The sequence below is a fragment of the Lipophrys pholis genome (genome assembly GCF_963383615.2).
Source record: "Lipophrys pholis genome assembly, chromosome: 5".
NCBI classification, from domain to species: domain Eukaryota; kingdom Metazoa; phylum Chordata; class Actinopteri; order Blenniiformes; family Blenniidae; genus Lipophrys; species Lipophrys pholis.
Genome location: NC_137628.1, coordinates 5,342,201 through 5,365,037, shown reverse-complemented (window position 1 = coordinate 5,365,037; position 22,837 = coordinate 5,342,201). Strand labels below are relative to the sequence as shown.

The 22,837-nt window shown below is 43.3% G+C and overlaps 1 protein-coding gene across 1 annotated transcript in view; it reads right to left on the bottom strand.

The window, feature by feature from the left end:
* Positions 1 to 22,837, bottom strand: part of xylt1 (xylosyltransferase I) — a 95,450-nt gene that overhangs the window by 34,437 nt on the left and 38,176 nt on the right. The window contains exon 2 of the mRNA XM_080462730.1: positions 6,880 to 7,486. Within this exon, the coding sequence (XP_080318856.1) occupies positions 6,880 to 7,486 (607 nt within the window). The remainder of the gene's footprint in view (positions 1 to 6,879; positions 7,487 to 22,837) is intronic.

The following is a 22,837-nucleotide window of genomic DNA, read 5'->3' as shown; positions in this document are numbered from 1 at the left end:
ACTGAAAATCAGTTTTTAAGCTGCATCTACTTCACAAAACATCGCCTGGGTCCTTCATTAGCAACATATTCAGGGGTTGTTTGCATGTTTGATTGCTAAATCAAATTCTTTATTTAACGGGGGCTCTGAGAGGCTGCACAAGCAGAGCTATTAGTCACTGTATGATAGAGAGCACCTGTAACTGTCTTCCAGGGACAAAGAAAGAAATGCTAAAGCACAATAATTATAGTTAATAATGATAATTTAATGATATTCTCTCATTAAACAGTGAATGGAAATAGATAAACAACAGGGTTGCTAAGCAGCACAGTCAGGACCACTTTATGTGGTGATTAGCATTTTCATAATAAATAACGTCTATGTCAGGAGTGAATATTTCAGACTGTGATACGGTCTAACCAGAGGAGGCCAGTTTTAAAGCGATGAATTAGAAAGACCTTAAAAAGAGTTTTGGGAAAAGGTGCCACATCAAGCAAAATGCTGTTAAAGAAGTCAAACTGAGCACAGGTACAAGAAAATTAATGAAATAAATACTGCGCAGTCTCTTCTATTTATGACAGAAATGTTTTTTTTTGTTATAACAATAATAAAATGAAATAAAAATATTGAAGGCAAGCTGAATGAGACTGATTTTATTTGCATGTATCCACATGATTTTTAGTTAAAGTGAGCCATATACACGTGAAATATGTATATTTAATAATGCAGTGAGCACTTTATGATTTATCAAGGCATGTAATGTTTGTTGCTGTCAGTTTGAAAATAAAGTTTTTTCAATTATCCATGGGTTTTGAATTGAATGTTTTTTTTCATCTACACATTTTGACATTGTAAGAAAAGACACATTAACACAACAGCTGATCCACTACTGGTAAAAATGAAAAATTATTCAACTTGATAGATGAAATTCCAAAAGGTTTCTGTTTTGCTGTGTATTGGATGTGTGTTCAAAGTGTTAATAAAGTCAATACGTAAGATCATTATTTATTCACGTCCAATTTACGCTCAAGCCAAAGTGCACTTTTCTCTCGTTATATTTATTTACCTTCAAAAGAACCAGATCTAAGATTATGAGGTCTTTAATTTTGTCCGTTTATCTGTCCTCCTCTACTTCCTGCTCTAAAATATCATTATAAAACAGTAATTCTCTCTGGTCTGCTGTTGATGTTAGATGTTGTCACCTCAGTTTGACTGCGAAAACCCCTACATTCGTTTAGTATAACGTGCACAATAAGTATTATTTTCAGTCCTGAGGTGGTGGTGTCGTGGTGCAGCAGTTTGCATGTTCTTCCTGCGGGTGCGTGACTAAAAGGTGACTTTAAATAGCTTCAAATCAGTCAGATCCAGTTGTGGATGAAGCAGGTACAGAGGATGGAGGGATGCAACAACAAAAAAAAGGGGGCATCCCAAGTGATGACACACAAATACATGAATATTTAAGGAATTGCAAATGTGAGATTACCAAAGCCAACCAGGCCACAAAACCATGAGTCACTCCTCTATTTATATCGCGATTAAATTACAACTACAAGAGTTTCGGCCACGCAGCAACCACTGACACCACTAGGGCAGGAATTCCACCCGGGGTGGAGCGTGGTTTGACAATGCGCCATCATTCTTCTCAGGCAAAACTCCCAGAAGAAGCCTGAAATCTCGCCCAGATGACAACAAGGCGAACGTGGAGCCCCACAGAGCTCCATTGTGCAGTTTCATACCACCGTAAACCCGCTTAAAAACACTCTCAACCTAAAGACAGAAAGATATTAAAAAAATAAAAAAAAAAAAACACCGCCAAAGCAGCTATGCATTGTCAATTCCCCAAACGCGATCACAGACGTTGTTTGTTTTAGATTATTCAGTTATTACAGCAAATGTGCACACGCAGCTCATGAGACGTGTTTGTTCACAGAACGTGCTTTAAGCAGATTAATGACTATAATTTGGGACTCCAGCTCCCAAGAGCCTTTCTGCGGTTTAGAAGCAGAGAGAGATGAGGGGAGTGTTTATTCCCTCGGGGTGACAAGGAAAAAATACATAAATAAAAAAATCCCCTCCTGGATCATTTCTGGGACGTCCTGTAATTACTCTGCATCTAAGGGCATGTGTCTGCAGTGTCTTCTCTTTATGAGTGGGGCAAAAAATAAATAAAAAAAGGCCTGGTTTGTCTTGTTCAGCTAATCTTATTCATTCAAATTTAAGGGCCGGTGTCCAACATGGCTCTGACCACAGGGGTGAGGTTAATGACACGCTCCCATGGCTCCAATTGGCCGCGGCGCCTGTCACTCACTCGCACTCATTTTCTTGGTGATCTTTCCTCTTTCTTTCTTTCTGCATGTGTGCGTGTGTGTGTGTGTGTGTGTGTGTGTGTGTGTGTGTGTGTGTGTGTGTGTGTGTGTGTGTGTGTGTTGTGTGTGTGTGTGTGTGTGTGTGTGTGTGTGTGTGTGTGTGTGTGTGAGACAGCTCGAGGGAGGATCTGCTGTGGGCCGTATCAGATTGAACAGTAATTGGTGGCCAGCTAAGAAGGTTCACTGGTTTGCTTTGCACACGGATAATTGGCCAGTCGCTTCAGAAAGCACTTTGAGAGAGAGTGTGCCATGCTAGCTAGCTGAACTAATGAGCACGGGTGTGTGTGTCATTTTCTTTTTTCTTTTTTTTGTGTGTGCGTAATGTGTGTTTATCTGTGGCAGAGCTTCATGTGTGGCGTCGCAGACGACCCACCCACACACACACACACACACACACACACACACACACACACACACACACACACACACACACACACACACACACACACACACACACCTGAAGACACCGCGGGTCTCGTTGCAAGGAGAAACAGAAGGCCTCCTCTTGAACTCATCACACTTCATCATCCTTCCCTTCGCCATCAATCTTTTAAACTGCCTTTCCCTCATCTGCTATCAGCCCACTCTCTTCCTCCATCATCCTGTGTAACTTCGGGCTCTTACCACACCCTCCATCTTAACTGCTCATACGAGAGGTTAGAACAAGAGCCGAGCCTTTTTACCCCAAAGGGCTTGTACCGAATTGCGTGAGAAAATGTCTTGAGAGATGGCGTCTGCTGCTGGAACACATCCACACAGGCAGGCTCAGGGATGTAAATCACAGTGACGGCTCTGATTCATGTGAATGAAATGAGAAAATTCAACTCGGCAGTACCGATCGGCAGGGTTGTGTTCTTTAAATTAACCGCACTGGACGGATGTAGCGGCACACTTTGACCAACAAATCTCTATCTTGACCTCTGTCTCCAAAACGATAGTTAAAACACGTGATATGCGATGATGATTATTGCGATAATGATATGATTGTTTCCCATCACATCTGCAGTGTTTCAGAAAAGGTTTAAGTTTTGCGTTTTCACTTGAAAAGGTCGTCGCGTAAAAGTATACAAGTTTATTCCTCAGGAGATATTTACATTCAGGTCAGAATGAAGTAAAAGTTATGGCTTTACCCTCCACTGTAGTCTTTTCCTCTGGACACAAGTTTAACCTTCAACCTTAAATATCTGTTCACCATTCCAGTCGGAATCACATGTTTAAACCAATGTCTTCTTGTTTCACGCGCTACACAGCGGCATCGATTCGGAGCTAGCCAACATTTCTGCTCCTGCAACCAATAAGCAACGACCAAACAATCAGCGGCCACATCGCCAGCTAACATGCTAAACGCTCCACTAACTCCAGCCAAAGCCTCAAGGACGGAATCCCGATCAAATCAAATTGGACAATTTTCTGCTAACAAGGTTAGGACTTGAATTGGGAGGAAGAAGCGGGGAGGGAAGAGAAGGAGAGATAACACATTGGCAGGCAGCAGGCGGGCAGACGGAGGGAGAGAGAAGTGATTTAATTTAGCTGTCGTGTTGTTACAGCCCAGCCACCAGGGGAAAGCCCTTTTCAATTTCTTTGTCTCTTTTGATCAAAATTGTCAGTTTGAGTGGGGGTGGTGAGATGTTGTGTGAAATGACGGGCGCTAAGTCACAGACAAACGATACACCGGCTCCTCAGAGGGGAAACACAGGAGAAGCTGCTAAGTCACCGTGCCTCCTCAAGTTAAAACAACAGGAGCGAGTTCTGGAGCGGTATCTGACTGGAACGGACCGTAAGCATCGTATCGTTTCAAATCCTGCTGCCACGCTGTCGTTCCTGCGTTCGGTCCGCGAGTGTGGGTGTGTGTGTGTGTGTGTGTGTGTGTGTGTGTGTGTGTGTGTGTGTGTGTGTACGGGAAGTTCATTGAAACGTGGCTGCTGATGCATGCTGCTCACTCATGGCTGCAGCCGCAACAGATTTTGTTTACAGAATCTGCAACCAGACTGCAGATGTCCATAAATTCTCTGGAAAAAAAAGTGTGCGTGCGTGTGAAAAGCACAGAAGGACTGGTGTTCTGTGGCCAGCTTGACAAAACAAATGAAAATTGGAGACCAATTTACAGAGAATACAGCAGCATCCCAATTTTCGCCAACAATTTACTTCACCAATTACACATCAGCAAAAAAGAAATCTCCAGCCTTTGAGGAGAAATCGTAATTACTTTCACAGGAAATATTGGACCACCTACTAATGCCTGGTGGTCAAAGTCCAGCTTCTGTATTTAGCTCGGTGGCCAGTTTTCATTTGAATTTGTCTCAGAAATAAGCCTGTACAATGTACAGGAAAACATGCTGTGAACTACGAGGAAACAACAGCTGCTTTAATGACATTTATCTTTGTAATACTGATACGACCGTCATACAAAAACAAAATTGACATTTGATCTATTGATTTTTGCAAGCACATTAATTATAAATGGTTATATGATTATAAAATGTGATTATTGAACATTGAGGGGTAAGATTGACATTTCAGACATGTTTACCTCGATACATGTGGTATATGCGCATTTCTATGTGTATGTACAGTATAGTAAATATTCATCTCAATAGGTGTGGGAATAGACTTATAGATTTATGTATATGCATGTTATTCATAAAAATGTAAATATCATGTCATCATACAAAAAATAACAACAACAATAATAACAACAATAATAATAATAATAATAATAATAATAATAATAATAATAATAATAATAATTTTAAGCTTTTACTCAGTTATTCACCATGCGTAATAAGCATCAACCCAGGATGGGGGTTTACTTCTCCCACTTTTGTATGTATATGTATCACTAAGATCTTTCCCTTTTATAAATCTATTTCATTATCAGAGCAGACGAAACATGCATTTTAAAGTCTAAGTGAAACTCAACCACCAACTCTCACACTTTGGGCCACACAACAAGACACACACTGTCCATGTTGCCTTCATGAATAATGAATGTCGGGTGTGTGTGTGCCAAATTAAATCAATGTACAGTACAACTTGCAATGTGATTTACCACGTCTGAAAAAAGGTTTGTTTACGATTTGCGTCTGTTTTAACACACTGATATGTTTGATAACGACCTCCACCAACACATCCAACTTTGTGTTTGTGGGAGCTCAGTGCTCCTTTCAGTCAGAACACAAGCAAGTGAACACGAAAACGTTTCCACCATGATTATCATGAAAAGCTGGCCTTAAAAAAAAAACCAACAACTTCATTTGAATACTCATGTTTGCATGTGTCGCCACTCAGAGTGTAATTACAATTAAATCACACTCCAAGAGAGAGTGCAACATATTAACATGTGAGTAAATCCATCTTAGTAAATCAGGTCTTTTGACTCTGAAATCACTTTCAAGCAGACTTCCTGTGTCAGGAGAAGCAATACATTTCTGTTGATGCATGATTTCACATGAAAAGAAATTGTTGTTAACAGCTGCTACGATCCATTATTAAAAACAAAAGCTTTTACTTAAAAATGTGCTGAAAATAAGTTTGTATATAATGCTTCAACTGTTGCACTTGTTATATAAATAATAGATATAAAACCTCATTCAATTTCTATGATGATCAAATATGTGTTTTTAAAGTCATTGAGTTTTAAAGGATTTTACATCAGTGTTACACAGCCAAACTTTCTGTTTCAATCCCTTATGTGTGATAATCCCTGATCTATTCCTTGATCAGCATGAATGAACCAAACCCGACACCTAATATCTTTATAATTTCACACTGAGCCTGACAGCAGAGGAGGGTATTTTCACATTTTATGTCACATTATGCCGTTTGCAAGAGCTGCAATGGGAACCTCACTCCCAAAATAATCATGAAACCAAGACAACACTGGTATGCTTTTGAGATTAAATAACCAAATTGATAAATTATTGATTAAACATCTCAGCTCAGATGTCAAAGTTACATGGTAGTGAATCAGTAACAGGAGAGTTGTAGTCAAGTTCCAGTTATAGTGTAAAGCATAATAAAAAAAAAAAATAAGTCAAACTATGAGGTGTCAAATGCCCTAAAAACCTATTTGATCAATCAACTTATCAACTCTAGGAAATTGGGCCAAATGTTTTTGCCAGTTTGAAACATTTGTGGTGATTTCACATCAAAGATTTCTGCATTTCTCTTGATGGCCGAGCTTCACTCGCTGGATTAAAGCAGGCGGCGAGTAAAAAAAGATGCCACATATTTTGGATTGTTGTTTGCTGCCAACACTGTAAATTAAACCTGATCCAAATCCATCCTGACTTCAAGTAGAGTGCCAGTTAAAATCCTCAAGTTCAAACCACAGTTACGGCATACGTTGCCACGAAACCAAAATGTCGTGAAACATGTAAGATTAAAGCGTGCTTTTGCTTCCAGCAGGTTTTTACACAACCCACAGGATCGCTTGACAGATATTGACCCATTCACTGTTGCAGTTTCTGTGACCGTGTCAACTCTTGAACTAAAATTAAACAATCAATCACTTTAATTGTGATGATGTACTCACCCTCCATGGGACAATAGCGGCTGACCTTCTCAGGCATTAACTGGCCCTCCTTGTGTCTGCAGTACACTTCAGCGATCTGTTGCCGACACTCTTTGCTCTTGGCCCTGGACAGAGCCGAAATGGCTTCCTTCCCGCTGATCTCGCACTTGGGCGGCTGGTCGTAGGTCACCTCCAGTGTGGCTGCGGTCGCCTGCCTCCTGTGGGGGTGCTGATGTCTGTGCTGCGGCTGGGCCTGCTGGGCCTGCTGGGCCTGCTGGGCCTGCGAGGCGCGGTAGTGGTGCCGGTACCCTCCCGCGGCGCCTTGACCACCTGGATAGGACGCGTTGTTGCCAACTGCCAGCGGCTGGTGGCCGACGGGCAGGACCTCGTTCGAGCTGCGACCCAGACTCTGGGAGTTGTCCCGCCAGGCCTGTTGCTGGGCATGGGCCTTCTCCTGCAGGTGCTCCCGCTGCTGCTTGCTGCTGGTGGCGCCCACAGACTGCCGGTGGGGCTGCGAGCGCGCACCAAAGTTACTATTGTCTATATTCTCAAAGTCTTTGGGCACAGAGTTCTCGTTGTTGCTGTCAACTCTGCTTTTCTCCTTCGGCCGGTGGGAGTAATATCCATCCTGAATAAAGAGAGTGGAAACAGGAGGAGGATAGCGTTGGACAGTGAGGAAGAGGAGGTGGTGGTGGGGGAGGGGGGGGGGGGGGGGGGACAAACAAGAAAAACAAGATCAGAATTGAGTGAGCACGGTGCATATCAAGTGTCGGATTAACAATCAATGTGGCATGTATGAGTGGGCAGCGCTGCATTGAACCATGAGGCATGAAATGAAGTAGCAAGGTATTGAGTGTGAGGAGTACAAGGTGCAACCTCACTGGGGGTGATGCAGGGCTGAGGGCTCTGCCGCTTCGTGCCATCATCAGATTAGCCTCGGTTTCAATTAAATTCTCCCTCAAATGGGCCCAGCACTCCGTAAACAGATTACCAAGAAGGGATAAAGGGCGAGAATATCACTCTGTGTGTGTGTGTGTGTGTGTGTGTGTGTGTGTGTGTGTGTGTGTGTGTGTGTGTGTGTGTGTGTGTGTGTGTGTGTGTGTGTGTGTGTGTGTGTGCACTCGATTCACTTTTCACCCGAGCCACACGAGAATATGACGGAAATGTAGTGATATGGCATGTGACTGGAAAGGCTGCAGTTGTCACAGTGCCGTGTGTCTGCATATATGAGATAGAGATAGTGTGTGTGTGTGTGTGTGTGTGTGTGTGTGTGTGTGTGTGTGTGTGTGTGTGTGTGTGTGTTTGTTCATGTGCATGGTTTCTACTCTTTGCACACATTTGATTTGTGGTCTGACCCACCTTGTGGTTACAGGACTGCTGGAAACTGTATGGACCTGAAACATCTAAAAAGGGTTTTCAGGGTAATAAATACTTATGTTAAGTTTACAACTTGGCACTTTGGGTACGACTCACTACAGTTATGTACAACACTTGAAAAATGCATGCTAATGCAAATAAATTGTACTTTTTGTTTGTGCGTATTCTACAGTTGATTTATTAATCATGGCATGACGTGAAAACAGCAGCATGTAAATCAGGGCCGATCTGAAAGAAAACAACAATGCAAGTGCAAAAATGTGGAGTTGGGCATGTTGATGGAGGAAGTGCTCAAACATACTGGATCGTTGGAGCAAATAAACAAATAAAATAAACACAATTGGATAGATGATCTCTCACATATTTAAAATCTGAGGTAAAACTGTGAAGAAAAATGTATAATAAAGATCCAAAAGAAAAGTTATGTTGAGCCAGGAGAGGAAATGACTCATCAAATTTACAGCAACATTTCAGGTGGAGCTGTTTGAACCATCTTTTCATTTTCAGACCAAAGTTTCCCATTAATCACTAAAGTTCTCCCAGTAGCTTGAGCGATCTATGAGACAAACCTGATATTCCATATTTGTGAAGGCAAACGTGGTAAATGAATAGTGTGCGTGATTTCGTTCATCTGTCAGTACGTCCTGTCTGTAAATCAGCTCCCACACTTCTGTGCACGTAACGTCGCGTTTGCGTATAAAAGGATCTCGTCCTCCTGGTTGAATGGGCTGAAAGTGAAGAAGGGCTACATAGCAACGCAGAAGAGGTAAAAAGGGGTGCGAGTCGAAGGAGCGTTGACACGAGGTGTGAGTTCTGCTTCCGGGTTTCCAGGAATGGCGGACTTGTTACTGTTAAAAAAAAAAAAACAACAACTAAGGAGGCTGTCTGACTACCATACTGCCGTCGCACACCTTGCTCGGCACACAAGAGAAGCGGCGGAGAGAAAAAGTGTGGGTGGGAGTGCAAGGGGTGACGTAATGACGCACAGCAGCTAAAGACAGATAAAGCTCATAAAAAACAAGGGATCCCAGATGTGTTTTCTCCATTTGCGAGACACAAACAGCCCGAAGAAAGAGGGGTGGTGTAGGTGTAATATGAGGTAGGTGGATGCAGGAGAAGTGAGACGCAGGAGGAAAAGAAGCGAGGTGCGACTGTGAGCCAGCAGCTCAGCATGGAAATGCCTCTGTAGCCCTGGAGCCAGGCCCGTTATCGGCTCATCAACCTTCCCTCCCTGTAAACACCTTGTACAGGCACAATTACAGAGGTGTCCGGATGACACACTTTCACAGTCAGAGAGACGGGAGTGGGGCTGTGATATTATAGCAGCGGAACAAGAAACAAAAAGCTGGATCAAACACGGCGAAGAACAACACTTTCATTGTCGGCTCGCCTTAAGCTTTTGATTCTCACAACACGGGACAGCTTTCAGCGTATTGCCTCTCCTCTACGTCCATGTGACTTCCCTTAACTCCCCGCTTCCTCCTCTTCCTCCTCTGCCCTTCACAGTCCTCTTCACACATGCCGATTCCTCCCCTCTGCTCCACTCGTCTCTCATCCCTTCTGCTCCACATCTCGCTCTGTTCTCTCATCATCCGCTCCCCAGTTCACATCTCTCACACCTCCTTTTCTTCCCTCGTCTTTCTCACTTTGCTATTCTTGACTTCATCTCCTTCTCCTGCCTGTCATAACCCCTCTCCCCTTTTCTTCTCCTCCTTGTCTCTCTCTGCTTTCTTCGCCCTGCCAGTTTAAACAGTCCATGTTTGCCTGAATGGCAGAACCTGCTAATCCTGCGTGTAGCAGCTGCTTAGGCCACTGATCACCTAAAAAGAAATCCCTACTCGCTGAGTTTCAAAGGGGATGCTTTCGGGGGGCTAATCCAGGCACTGCAAGCCACTGGATGTTTGCAAAGGTAAAATGAGTCTGTGTGCATTCACGATTATAATGGCTTTTTTTTGTTGGTTTTTTTGGCATCTGTGTGTGTGTGTGTGTGTGTGTGTGTGTGAAACTCTATACTTGACTGTGTTTGTGTTTAAAGGGAGAGCAAGAGAGCGGGAGAAGAAGTAAAAAGGATGCAGCATGTGTTTGCCCTGGAGATACTCCCACTTTGACTCCCACTGTGAGAGAGATGAGAAGATGAGGGACACAGTTAAATTAGAAAAATGCCCAAGTGAGCGAAGAGGAAAACAAGGCCAGAGTGTTCCTCAACTTATCACCAGACAGATACAACGTTTGAGCCCGAGGTGAAATGTTTTATGCACTTTTTCATTGATTGTCACAAATTAATTAGAAAAGTGGTTGTTTTTTTGTTTATACTGTTTGGTCAGCATCACGACTGTAGATAAACCCTATTTTCAGGTTCTTCATCAGCAAACAGGGAACAGATGAGGTTTGCTTTAAGAGTGATTTAAATATTCATTTTTCTTGGCTGATCCTGGTTAGGATTAATTAGGCTGTCTGAGTCGGACTTTACCAGAATTGTTGACTTTTCAATGTGAGAACCAACTAGTTTGTTTTGAACATGTAACCTCCAGCCTACCGTCATCACACTGAATACCTGACCACATGGCCCACAAAGTGTTCAGAGGCCAAATCCGGTGGCAAGAGCAAATTGTAAACATTTCAAAGGATTTTCTTTTTTTATATATATATCTATATATATATATAGATATATATATAAACAAATTCCTTAAGAGTAGTGGGCACAACACAACATTGAGACCTGAGCTGAGATATCAGTGATTCTGCCATGAAAGCTTGTGACCTCATTTCTATCAAACTAGCCTCAATGCCATGCTGTCAGGGTGAGTTTGTGAAATCATGCATGATCCAACAGCTACAGGAGGCTTTTGGGGGGAAATTTCACTGTATTTTGCAGCAGAAAGTTTCATTTAAAATTGACTTGATGTTGAGACTGTCGTCATTTTCCTTTGTTTTTGTGCAAATAGAGACATTTCCATCTTATATACGCACCACACACCATAACAATAAGAAACGTTGAAAGTTATTATGGCACTGTTTTAGCAGTCCGGCCGACTCAAGATGAAATTAGGATGAACTAAAATGTGTTCGCATCCATTTTAGTTCATCCATCCACACGCACCATAAAAATGACTCAAAAAGATGCAGTAAATATGCCAGGCCTACAGGGGGTAATGTCACTCTGCCACAGACGAACACCAAAAATGGAGAAAAAGACACGGAGGATGAAAAAAATCCTTATTTTCGAGAAATCCAACATCTTACCATATTAAACCAAATAGCATCAGTAGTTTCTGCAGAACGTTCTGGAGCATGTCGTCCGCCATTGTTGTTGTTGTTGTTAAGTGACGTCGTGGAGAGAGTCGAAGGCTTATTGGGATGATGACATCATCATTTTCAGCAAATGTGTGTCTTGCCCATCCACATGTCAAAGCCGAGGTGGCGTTTTAAAATTTCTCCACACTGGAACCCGTTTGAAAAAAACTCACCTAGTTTTCGGGTTCCTAAAGCACTGCGACGTGTGGATTATCGGGATTATCGGCCAGAAACAATGTGGTTACATGAAACGGCGTTGTCGTGTGGACAGGGTCTCAGAGTGACCATTTCAACTCAAACACGTTTTTAGGAAACCAGACTGAAGAAACTTAAGCACACACGACAAAATCCACCAAACAGAAAGTTCTCAACCAACCAACCAACCAACCACTACTCCACTGCACTGCCTGTTTCTCCACGTCGTCATTAACAGTTAATTTGGCTACTGAAAGAGTTCTGTACACAGTCTGACAGCCTGATGGAGTCATTTTGAGTGGAGATTTCTGCACTCAAGGCTTCCACTTTAAATGCATCCCTCGTGGATATAACTGCTTTCTTTTGTGGAGGACAAAGAATTTGATTTGATGCAAATTAATTGACGTGCACAACAGCTGGCCCCACGCGGCCCGATGTGGAAATGAGTCGTATTTGTGAGCTTTGCGCAGAGGAGATTTCTCTGGATGAACAATCTTCCCTCTTCCTCCCCCTGTAGCTCCTCCTGTGAGCAGAGGACCACGGTAACTGTGTTGCTCTTTAATCTCGGGGACCGGGCTCTAAGCAGGAAGCGGTGGGGCACAGAATTAATAGCGGTGGTGGCCATTGGAGATAGGGGCTGTGGATGGGGGAGGGAGCTCGGGGGAGCCATCGATTGTTACAGGGGGATATGTATTCTGCTCCCTGGGAATGTCGACGAGGCCGAGCCAGGATTGCCTGGCATGCGGCGAGCTGGTTGTGAAGCACACGCACACACACACACACACACACACACACACACACACGCACACGCACACGCACACGCACACACACATACACACTCCCCGAGCTTTGCTGAGGAGCGAGGAAAAAGCAGAGGGGGTAAACGTTAAAATCATCCATCACTGGTAGGTACATTGAGAGAGCGGCCTGTGGAGCCGGGAGTCCCAGCACCCCCTCTGGGGATGGTTTAGTCCATTTCTCAGTACAGAGCTGGCCCTTTCCACTTTCTCTCATTTCCTCTGCCACAGGGGGAAATATTTCACCTGTCCTTTTTCTCTCGCTCTGCCTTTCTCTCCATCCTCTCCCCTCGCCCGCCCACTCCCTCCTGAGCTCCTGTGCAGAAGAGAGAGAGCGGAAGAAAAAAAAAAACAACAACACATATCTCTCTCTCAGCACCTGTCCAGCCCCCCCCACCCCCCGCTCCTCTGCCGCCTCCCCCCTTTCTGCCGTATCATCCCTCGCACCAGGAAGGAAAGCAGTTCATCTGCCCCGCCTCCTCCTCTCCTCCCAAATGCCATCATTTACTGTTGCAGTCCCATGGTAGATGTGAGGGAGAGCAAGGCAGCAGCACATATCAGTTTCACCCCACCCTCACAGCCCGCTTCCTTTTAAAAGACATCATTCCTATGGGGCCGGGTGGAGATAAGCCACTGTGTGTGCCAGCAGCGTGTACTCCGTCAACACAAGCTGGTGCATAAACAGCTACGCAGGTAGTCCAACCACAATGTACCAAAAACATACAGTTTAACGGGGCGATAGTGGCTATGTGCGAGGAAGAGGAGGAGGAGGAGGGGGAGGAGGAGGAGGAGGAGGGTGCTGCGACGGGTCGGCAGCAAGAGTGCCGGCTTCTGCTCCGACCTACCTGCCATGTGGCTAACGAGCTCAGATTAATTACCTGAACTGAATCCCGGCAATACTCTGACTGAGAAGTGGCGTCTGGCGTGACACGGGAGACGGATACACTGACAGACTTGGTTCACAGCTGCTCCAGCACCTCAGGACACTCGGTGGAGAAATGAGCCGGGGTAGAGCGGGCACAACCCAAATGCTCAGTGACTTCATTGAAGCCTTATCAATCAGCTGGACAGATTGGGGGACGGAACATGAAGCTCTTTTGTATATTGGGAGTCAAATTAAAGTTATCAAACGCTCATAAAGATTGATGAAGTTTCACACAGGAGACTGCATTTCAATGCAGTTCAATAACGGAGTGCCAGTAGCAGAGACCTTTAAAAGGGGTTTAACTGTGGTTACACAACAATAGGAGCAAAAGAGCAGGAAGCGGCGTAAATAAAATATTAAAAAAAAGAACCACTTAGATATATTTTGTGATTCATGTCTTTGGTAGATCCCAGAGGAGCTCTCGTTCTTGGATGTATCTTGCACAGTTTTCTGCCTTCTAGTCATGAGTTACTGCCACCTTCTCTTTTCTTTTCCCCCCTTTGGCCAATCCCTTCAACCCCCTTTTCTTTTCCAGAGGCTAAAGCTGGAGAATGCCAGTCACATGTAATGTAAGCGTGCGTGTGTGCGCGGGCAAATGCGTGATTAGTGGCAGCTCTGAATGAACAGTCTGGGTTTGGTATGCACAGAAGCCTCTTGTGTGCCCTGTGACAAGCCCTGCAGCTAAAGAGTTGGAAGTGGAGTGTGTCCCTGTGTGTGTGCGTGTGTGTGTGTGTGTGTGTGTGTGTGTGTGTGTGTGTGTGTGTGTGTGTGTGTGTGTGTGTGTGTGTGTGTTACAAATATCTCTGAGAGACAGACAGCGAGAAGAGCAGGGAATAAGTTCAGCTTTCAGTCTAGGAAATGAAATTTGGAGAAAGGATGCATCAAGTGGAAAGAAAACAATATATTTGAGGGGAAAAAAGGGGGGGGCCTCTCAGGAAATTTTGATAAACACACAAATGAATGCAATCTGTTGCTACTGGTTGAAACCACTGAGAAGAGATTAAAGACTTTCAGAGATCATGATCCGAGGGGTTGCAGCTTGTCGGTTTTCACTAAGATCTGAAAGCAAAGGTGAACCGGCTGTAACATTTTCATTTCGATCCCGTGGACAGTTCTGTGTGTGATTGCTTTGGTTTACTGACGCAACTAGAAATGTTTACTGTGAGAGTAACAGAAGTGGCAAATGAGTCTTTCTAAATTGCTGCTGGACTATTTAAGGACTTACGTACAAAGGTTTTGAAAGCAATGTACGTTTACACTGAAACAGCGGAAATGCTGAAAATAATGTTTTCCTGTAGGACCCCTAGTGGGTGCTGTTTATTTTTGTAAGAAAACTACACACACGTGCACGCAGAGAACAATACACTATAAACATTAACAACGCCGATACACGGAAATTCATATGGACAGACGACCAAGTTGGATTGTTATTACAGTGACCATCAACTATAAAACTACCAAGTCCCAGGAGGATATGAACTGGGAGTCATGACACTCTGGAGGAAATCATTGTCCATCTACTGAGCATGTGCGGAACAACTATTTACCATGGTGCGCATGTGCAGTAGCACTGTTTCTGCCGTCTACATGGAGGCGGAGCATTTTGAAAAAGTTTTCATTTTCAGTGGCTTCGAGCACCGTTGTCGTGGAAACGAGTCGAAAGTAAGTGTAATTTACATTCTGCACTCTGTCTTCCTTAAAATCTTCAAATTGGCTTGTGGCCTGCTCTAACCTCAGAATGTCAATAATGTTAATAGTAACAGATACAGGAGCGGACAAATTTGAGAATACCGAGAATTTATGTTTCTCTTTGAAATATAAGTATTTTAAATCTTTACCATATAATTCATAGTGTTTTTTGTTCAGTTATGTTGGTTCACAACCTGTTTTTTTCTTCTTTTTTTTTTAAATAAGAAAATAATTTTGTTTGTGACCCGCCACCTTGAGATAAGTTGGTGAATCCACCCTGTCAACTGCAGTATCGCCATAACATAATAGTGTGTGTGCACGAACGACATGGTGTAAGTAAAAAAGCTAATTTTTGGTTGTTACATTGGCAGGTGAGTGACAGTGTGGGTGACCCTGGTTTGAATCCCGGTTGCATCAGGAGAGGCATGTAAAGTAGAATAACCAGTACCGTCCACGGTGCAAGTTGCAATGACTTGCGGTGGCCAAGCCTGCAGAATGAAGCAGTCGGATAGACATCGGCTGTGCAAAAAAAGCCGGATCAGTATTTTTACTATTACCGGAGATTTATTTTAAGTATCTGCACTTCCACTTAAGTTAAAAATGGCAATAGTTTTGACAAATCTGACAAAAAATAAATAAAAAATAAAAAATCCAAACTTCATGACTACAGACAAAAGGAAGCAAGATGTTCCTGTTCTTCAGCCGAGCTCTGCACGAGAAGCTCACCACAGATACATACGAGGACTCTCATGAGTAGAGGCGGACTCTCTGGGGAATTTCTGCAAGGCCACAGTGGAATTAAATATAATTTTTTTCCTTCTCTTTCGATATGTTTGCATTCCTCTGCAATCCTTGCACCATACTGTAATCTTCTGCAATGCTTTTCCCCCAAAGCTCTGCTTGTGCAAATGAAAACACTCATGTTCTTTGATGGCCTGTTAATATATGAAGCCCCCACCTGTGCAGCCTGATCCGAATCGACCTCGGGTTGCACAGATCTGATATTTAAGACCTCAGGTGGTGATTACCTCAGTTCATTATAACTCTTTTCAGACTGTGTGGGCATGTACAGCCTGTGGAAGGACTGACATTTTCCCCTCTCTCTCTCTCTCTCTCTCTCTCTCTCGGCTTTGTGGCAGCAGTCGATGAGAGAAAAACACTAATAATAATCATGCTGCTCTCAAGATGATGTGAAAGCTAAGAAAATGCAAAACTGAATGTTATTCTAAGATTTAAAATATTACTCTGCGATCACATTTACAGACTAATCTCGATGTACATACTGTATGTCATATGAACATATGTACGTATGTGTTTAAAGCCCCGTTTACGGAACAAGAAGTGAAAATACATTGAACTCCACATTTACACTGCGACATTTTGAAAATTATGTTTACAGAAAAGCTGAAAAGGACGTAGCTTTCATGTTGGGACACTAGTAGGTGCTATGGTAGTTTTTGTAGTGAAACCACACACACATGCACAGACAACAAGACAAAGAGATTCATTTGGACAGACAATGTAGTTGGATTGATATTAGAGGTGACTGTTAACTATAAAACTACCAAGTCCCAGGAGAATATGGACTGGGAGTCATGACACTCTGGAGGCAAACATTGTTGTTGTTGTCCATCTACTGAGCATGTGCAGGATAACTATTCACTACGGCCAGTTACAGTCGCGTTTCCACTGCCAGAGAGATGGACCAGGGGCGTTCTCAAAAATGTATGTTTTCAGTGACTCTGTGCACTGTTGTCGTGTAAACTGACACCCAAAATCCATCAAATCTTTTTCCGTTTTCATTTGAAAATGTTGTGTCAACGGGACCTCACACTGGATTATCTCTTGAAGTTACATGTTTGGAAGACCAACGTGAGGCTGCTGCTCACGTTTTGATGGACCAAAGTCACGATCACATTATGAAATGATGATGACTGAATTCCATTTGTGCGATAGAGCCATTCCTCTCTTTAATTACCTTCTGTCTGCAACGCGAAAAACAATTTGTCTTCCAGTTATTTTATATATTATGATACATTAGTAATCTCGGCTCACACTGCGGACTATTATAATTCTTACTTTTGGCTGTTTTGAGCATTTGAAATATAGAAATTCAAGCTAACACATATCTTGCACTTACTCTTTAGTCATTCTCCATAAGAGCATCAGATAAATGCTTGAAATGTAAATGAGTCACTTAATGGGTGTAATTTAATTTAGAATCTGCTCACTGTTGTGGAAATGAACTCAAGTGATTGCTAGAGTGGAAATACAAGAAAATACCGAAAAATACTCTGTTGGTATCAATGTTATTCTCCTCTGGAATTTTCTCCCGAAATTGGATTAAGAGAAAATTGAGCTGACCTGAAATCACCCTAAAGATTAATTCTGCGTGTGTACCAACAACAAGGAGCCTCACACTGAGGACAACGTTAGAGCTCAAATCCTTAAAGCATGTGGCGAAAGTGAGGGCGGCGAACCTGAGCCTCACAAGGTTCAGTTTGCAGCTTAAAGGGGGGGGGGGGGGGGATTACTAACGCACACACAGTTTCATTTCCAGCTACTGTAACGTTAACCATAACTACCACCTAAATCCAAGCTCATGCTTAACTGAAACCAAAAAGCTGAATGATTCACGGGACAAAAAGGAGACGCGCTGAGAAAGAAAGACCTCAAAAATGTTTCTGTCTGGATAGATTGAGCTCCCCATAACATCAGCAATACTTCTGACACACACACAAACACATACACACACATACACACACATACACTTCTGAATGTCACGTTACACAACGTTGTACACACATCTGCACACGCATGCGCACGCACATGAGTCACTTGTGAAACTGGTTTAGTGCAAGTCCCACTTATCCTGGGGCCTGCGTGTGTGTGTGTGTGTGTGTGTGTGTGTGTGTGTGTGTGTGTGTGTGTGTGTGTGTGTGTGTGTGTGTGTGTGTGTGTGTGTGTGTGTGTGTGTGTGTGTGTGCGGAATAATATATGATTTCTCTGCTGTGGAGGCTGCAGAAGCTAGAAGCCAGTCAGAGAATCTGAGTCTGACTCCGACAGTATATTCAGTAGTATATTCAGTATTCCCTGTCTTTACAGTAGTACAGAGCCAAACTTTACATAAATAACTGACTTCTCCACACCGAGTGAGGTTCTTATAATGAATGAAAGTGAGAATTTGCTGAAATATAAATGCACCTTAAAATTCATATTTAAAGAGGAATCAATGTGCTTATTTCTAGGTCAATAATTCAAGAAATAACTGTTTTGGTTCTCTTATAAAAAGTTACGTTCACTTTATACATAACCCTGTAAGAAATGGCTTGAAAATCTCCAAATGGAATACCATTTAAGAAGCCTCTCTGTTACTATCGGAAATAGTTTATCAGTAGTTTATAATCCGATTGAGGAGTGAATCCAGAGGATGTGTTAGAAGGGACCAGACATTTGATTACATTCGTTTGACTGCAAGTTGCTCGCAGGCGGATCATCAAAACAAGCTGGTTTGTTAAGGCTCAGAGAGATATTTTAATATTTCCATTTAATACGTTGACTGGTGCAGTGGATAGTCGTGTAGCCTCACAGTGAGATCCATGAAGGCCCTGTTGACATGCCATCGTTTTCAAGTGAAGACGCAAAACTTCCATAGCGTTTTAGGTGTCCAATTACACGACAACGGTGCTGGGAGCCATGGAAACTTTTGGAAAACTTGTCTGAAATGCTGTAGTGAATACTTCTTCTGTCAGTAGACGGACCATAACAACAATGTTTTCCTCCAGAGTTTCATGACTCTTTAAGTCTATATTCTCCTGGGACTTGGTAATTTTATAATTGACAAACAACAGCGTCAACTCATGGCCTGGCATGTTCATTTCATCATTTCTTCCGTTTCCATTGCAATTATTTTCATATATATATATATTTGCTATGTAAACGTAAACAAAAACGTTGCGTTTTCACTTGAAACGATGTAAAACGGGACTTTAGCAGTGCAACATTCGTTGGAGGAAAAAGTGTTTGAGTTTTTTAATAAACGGCACCACAACATCGAAAAGTTGAAGTTCGAAAGTGTGGATAGATGATTACATGTTCAACAGCAGTACATTCCTTCAATTCAATTTAAATTTTAACTTCAACTTCAACTTCAACTGACTGTACTTGGTTCTGCCGGAACCCTCATGCTCACCAAATGTGAACGTGAAGCACTTTAAAAAGCTGAGACACAATTAGAGCGAGTCGGACTTTTACAATCAGGAAACACTTCTGCTCCGAGGTTCACGACTCAGCGCAGTGTTTCCCCTACAGTCGTAGGATAGATGCGGAACTCAAAAACTCCCCAAAACATTTATGCTCCTTCCCTGTTATTCCCAGTGCCATTTTTGTGTCCTCTGGTTCTCCGCTCGCTGAACCCTGCGAATTTCCATTATGACAACGGAAATCTAAATCATACAGCTTATATACACTGTAATAGGTTTCTATCTCTCAATGGTGTGAAAGCCCTTCAACAAGCCATGAGAAGATAGTGTGTCTCTTTACCCCCTTGTCTCTGTCATCCTGGCCTATTTCCCTCCCTGGGAAAGAAAGAAAAAAAAAAAAAGTTTTACATCTCAAGCTCCGAATAAAAACCGTCAAGCGATTTCTGAGCTATATCTCACAAGGGCATGAAAAAGCCTTGCCACCACCCCCCGTTCTCTGTACACCTCCCTGTTCAGCCATGAAATGACACCCCTATTTAATCAATTGTGAATCATGAAATTTTGCACAAGAGACCCCTTTTCTTTGCACTTGACAGTGATTGAACTGCACAGCCATGCAATTCCATTCACCACGGCGATGAGAAGAAAAGACAGCAGGGGAGGGGCTCTGTGTGTGTGTGTGTGTGTGTGTGTGTGTGTGTGTGTGTGTGTGTGTGTGTGTGTGTGTGTGTGTGTGTGTGTGTGTGTGTGAGAGATGAAAGCTTTCTCCCTGTGACATCATGGGCTCCCGCTGAATGGCGTCGTAACACAGGGACCCTTCTATGCATTGAGTCCGCATGGTCAGGCAGCACAGTGGGATCCTACAGCTGATCTATAGGGGTGTAACGGAGGCGCGCCTGTGTGACTGTGGTCGTGCCAGAGACGAAGGGCCCTCCGCAAACATTTTGCATAGGCCCCAAATAGCCCAGGGGATAAGAATAGAAGGGAGAAAAGGAGGCAATAAGAGAGAGAGATTACAAGTAGGAGAGGGTGGAGGGGGAGGGGGAGGGGGAGGGGGGGGAGGGGGGCACATACAATAAAAACTAAGAGAAAAGGGGGGAAAATAGTGAGAACAAGGGACGAAGGGGAGAGGCTTCCCCTTTTTTCCTTCCGCATGAATGGGCCGGTGGGAACGGCATGCGAGTGTATGATGTAAGGTCTGCAGCCAGTGAGTCAGGGAGCATAGCTGAGATACCAGGCGATCGTGTGTCACGGCGGTGACACAGCAGAGGTCAGGGCAGGTCCTTCATGGCACAAACACAAACGACAAGCTCCAGATTCATTCATTCCCACTGTGTTATTACTGACGACCAATAATCCATAACATTAGGACCTGCCTTTGTGGTGAAGACACGTGGGACTCCGACGTAGTGCAGGTGTCCCGACCAGTTTGCCTTCTGTCAAACGTAAACAAATCGTTTGGTCGTTAAGTCAGAAGTGAGGTGAAAACGGAAAACTTTCGGAGCCGCTGACAATGACAACTTTTTGCAAACAGCTCTCCAAGATGGACCTTTTTTTTTTTAAATCGTTCTGACTCCATCTCCATGTAAACGGTAGAAAACGCAACTTTCTGAAAACGCTCCGGGCTGTCTCCGTGTACGTCTTCCATGACGGACACGCATGCACACCACAGCTAACTACATCGTTTTCAGTGTTTTTCTCCCGTTTCTCTGTAAATGTATATCCTTTTAAAAACAGTGTCGTGTAAACCCCAAACTATTCTAAAATGAAAACACAAAATTATTTGTTTTTTTTACTGGAAAAGTTGTCATGTACATGGGGCCTTAGTAAATCCATACTGACGATTACACAATCTGTGATGCCTGATAAATATAAATGTGGACATACTGTAATTTTGCAGTCTTAATTTAGTGGTAACATCAAGGCTGGTTTTTGTGGGAAATGTTGAAAAAGCAACTATATAAAAATTGTGCAACTTGTGTGAACAGCATGGTTATGTTGCGCACATAAATAAATCACAGCGGTGCATTAACAGTTTCACTTCTCTGATGTGACCAGAAATTCTGTCTGCAGGACGAGCCTCCAGAAACGCGTAATTATGCAGCATAAATAATATGAAGGAGTGGAAAAATATTCCCTGATGATCCACTTGACTGGAAACAAAGCCCCATTCTGTTGTCTAATTAGTTTTATTTCAGTAATTTAGGTAAAAGATGGCATAACAAATAAGCACTAAAGAGCATCCGGAGAGTCTTTATGTCTGCAGATCTGCACAATGTTGAATTTGCAGTCATCTTAATCACAGGCAGGAAGCTGAAGGAAGGCCGTGTCACTCTGTCAGTTTTCTGGTCAGCTTGGTGATGGACAGCCATGAAATTACAGGAAAACAAACATATTGTGGATGACTGCTGGCAGATTGTGATTCACTCCTCCGTCTTCCTCTGGATGAACCGTAATCACTGCGGTGAACCGGCTACGTTTTCACTCACAATCACCACAATGTGTCCAAACACTTTGATTATACAAGACATGCATACATTATTTTGTTAGCACGAACATGAAGAAAGTGCTTCGTGATCATACAAATAAACATAGTCAGTATGAGGAATTCTGTTGGATCATGAGAAACGTGTGTTTTAAAAACACCTGCTCCAATATAAAATACCAGTAACCAGTTACCGATCCGACACTACTTGTACAAGAGTACTTGTGCTCGTGAAAGCTCCTCGATACGACACGGTGCGTAGTACGTGATGTCATCCGTCAGCAAGTCAGCAGCAGGTAGCGAAGAGAGCATGAGCGATGTCCTCGGTTTAGAGTCTCTTTAACATTAATGAGAAGACGAGGAGAAAGTTAGTTCGTATGAGTTTGTTAGTTAGCCGGATGTCGCTCATTCGTTTAACTACTCAGTGGATCCATAAAGATTTTATTCTGAGATGTGCTGCATACTACATGCGACAGCGTTTTGTTGCACACAAACCAGCGGTGCTACATGCTACATGCGACAGCGTTTTGTTGCTCACACACCAGCGGTGCTACATGCTACATGCGACAGCGTTTTGTTGCTCACACACCAGCGATGCTACATGCTACGTGCGACAGCGTTTTGTTGCTCACACACCAGCGGTGCTACATGCTACATGCTACGTGCGACAGCATTTTGTTGCTTACACACCAGCGGTGCTACATGCTACACATGATCAACATATAAAAGATACACTCATGAGCAGCGAGTGCAGTGCATAGACAGACACTACGCACTGCACTATGGGTACTGTACTGTGTGTGGGTACTGTGCTCTGGTTTCCTTCTGCGGTTTAAAGACATACATGTGAGGTTAACTTATGGGGCTGAACCCCCACTTGACAGTGTTTCAAGTGAAAATGTGCCGTGGCAGCATTTACACTGTTTCCATGGAGACGAAGAACGAGCGTTTTCGAAATGTTCCACCTTGGAAGCCGTTTTTAACAACCTGTGCCATTGTCGTGTGAACGGTCACT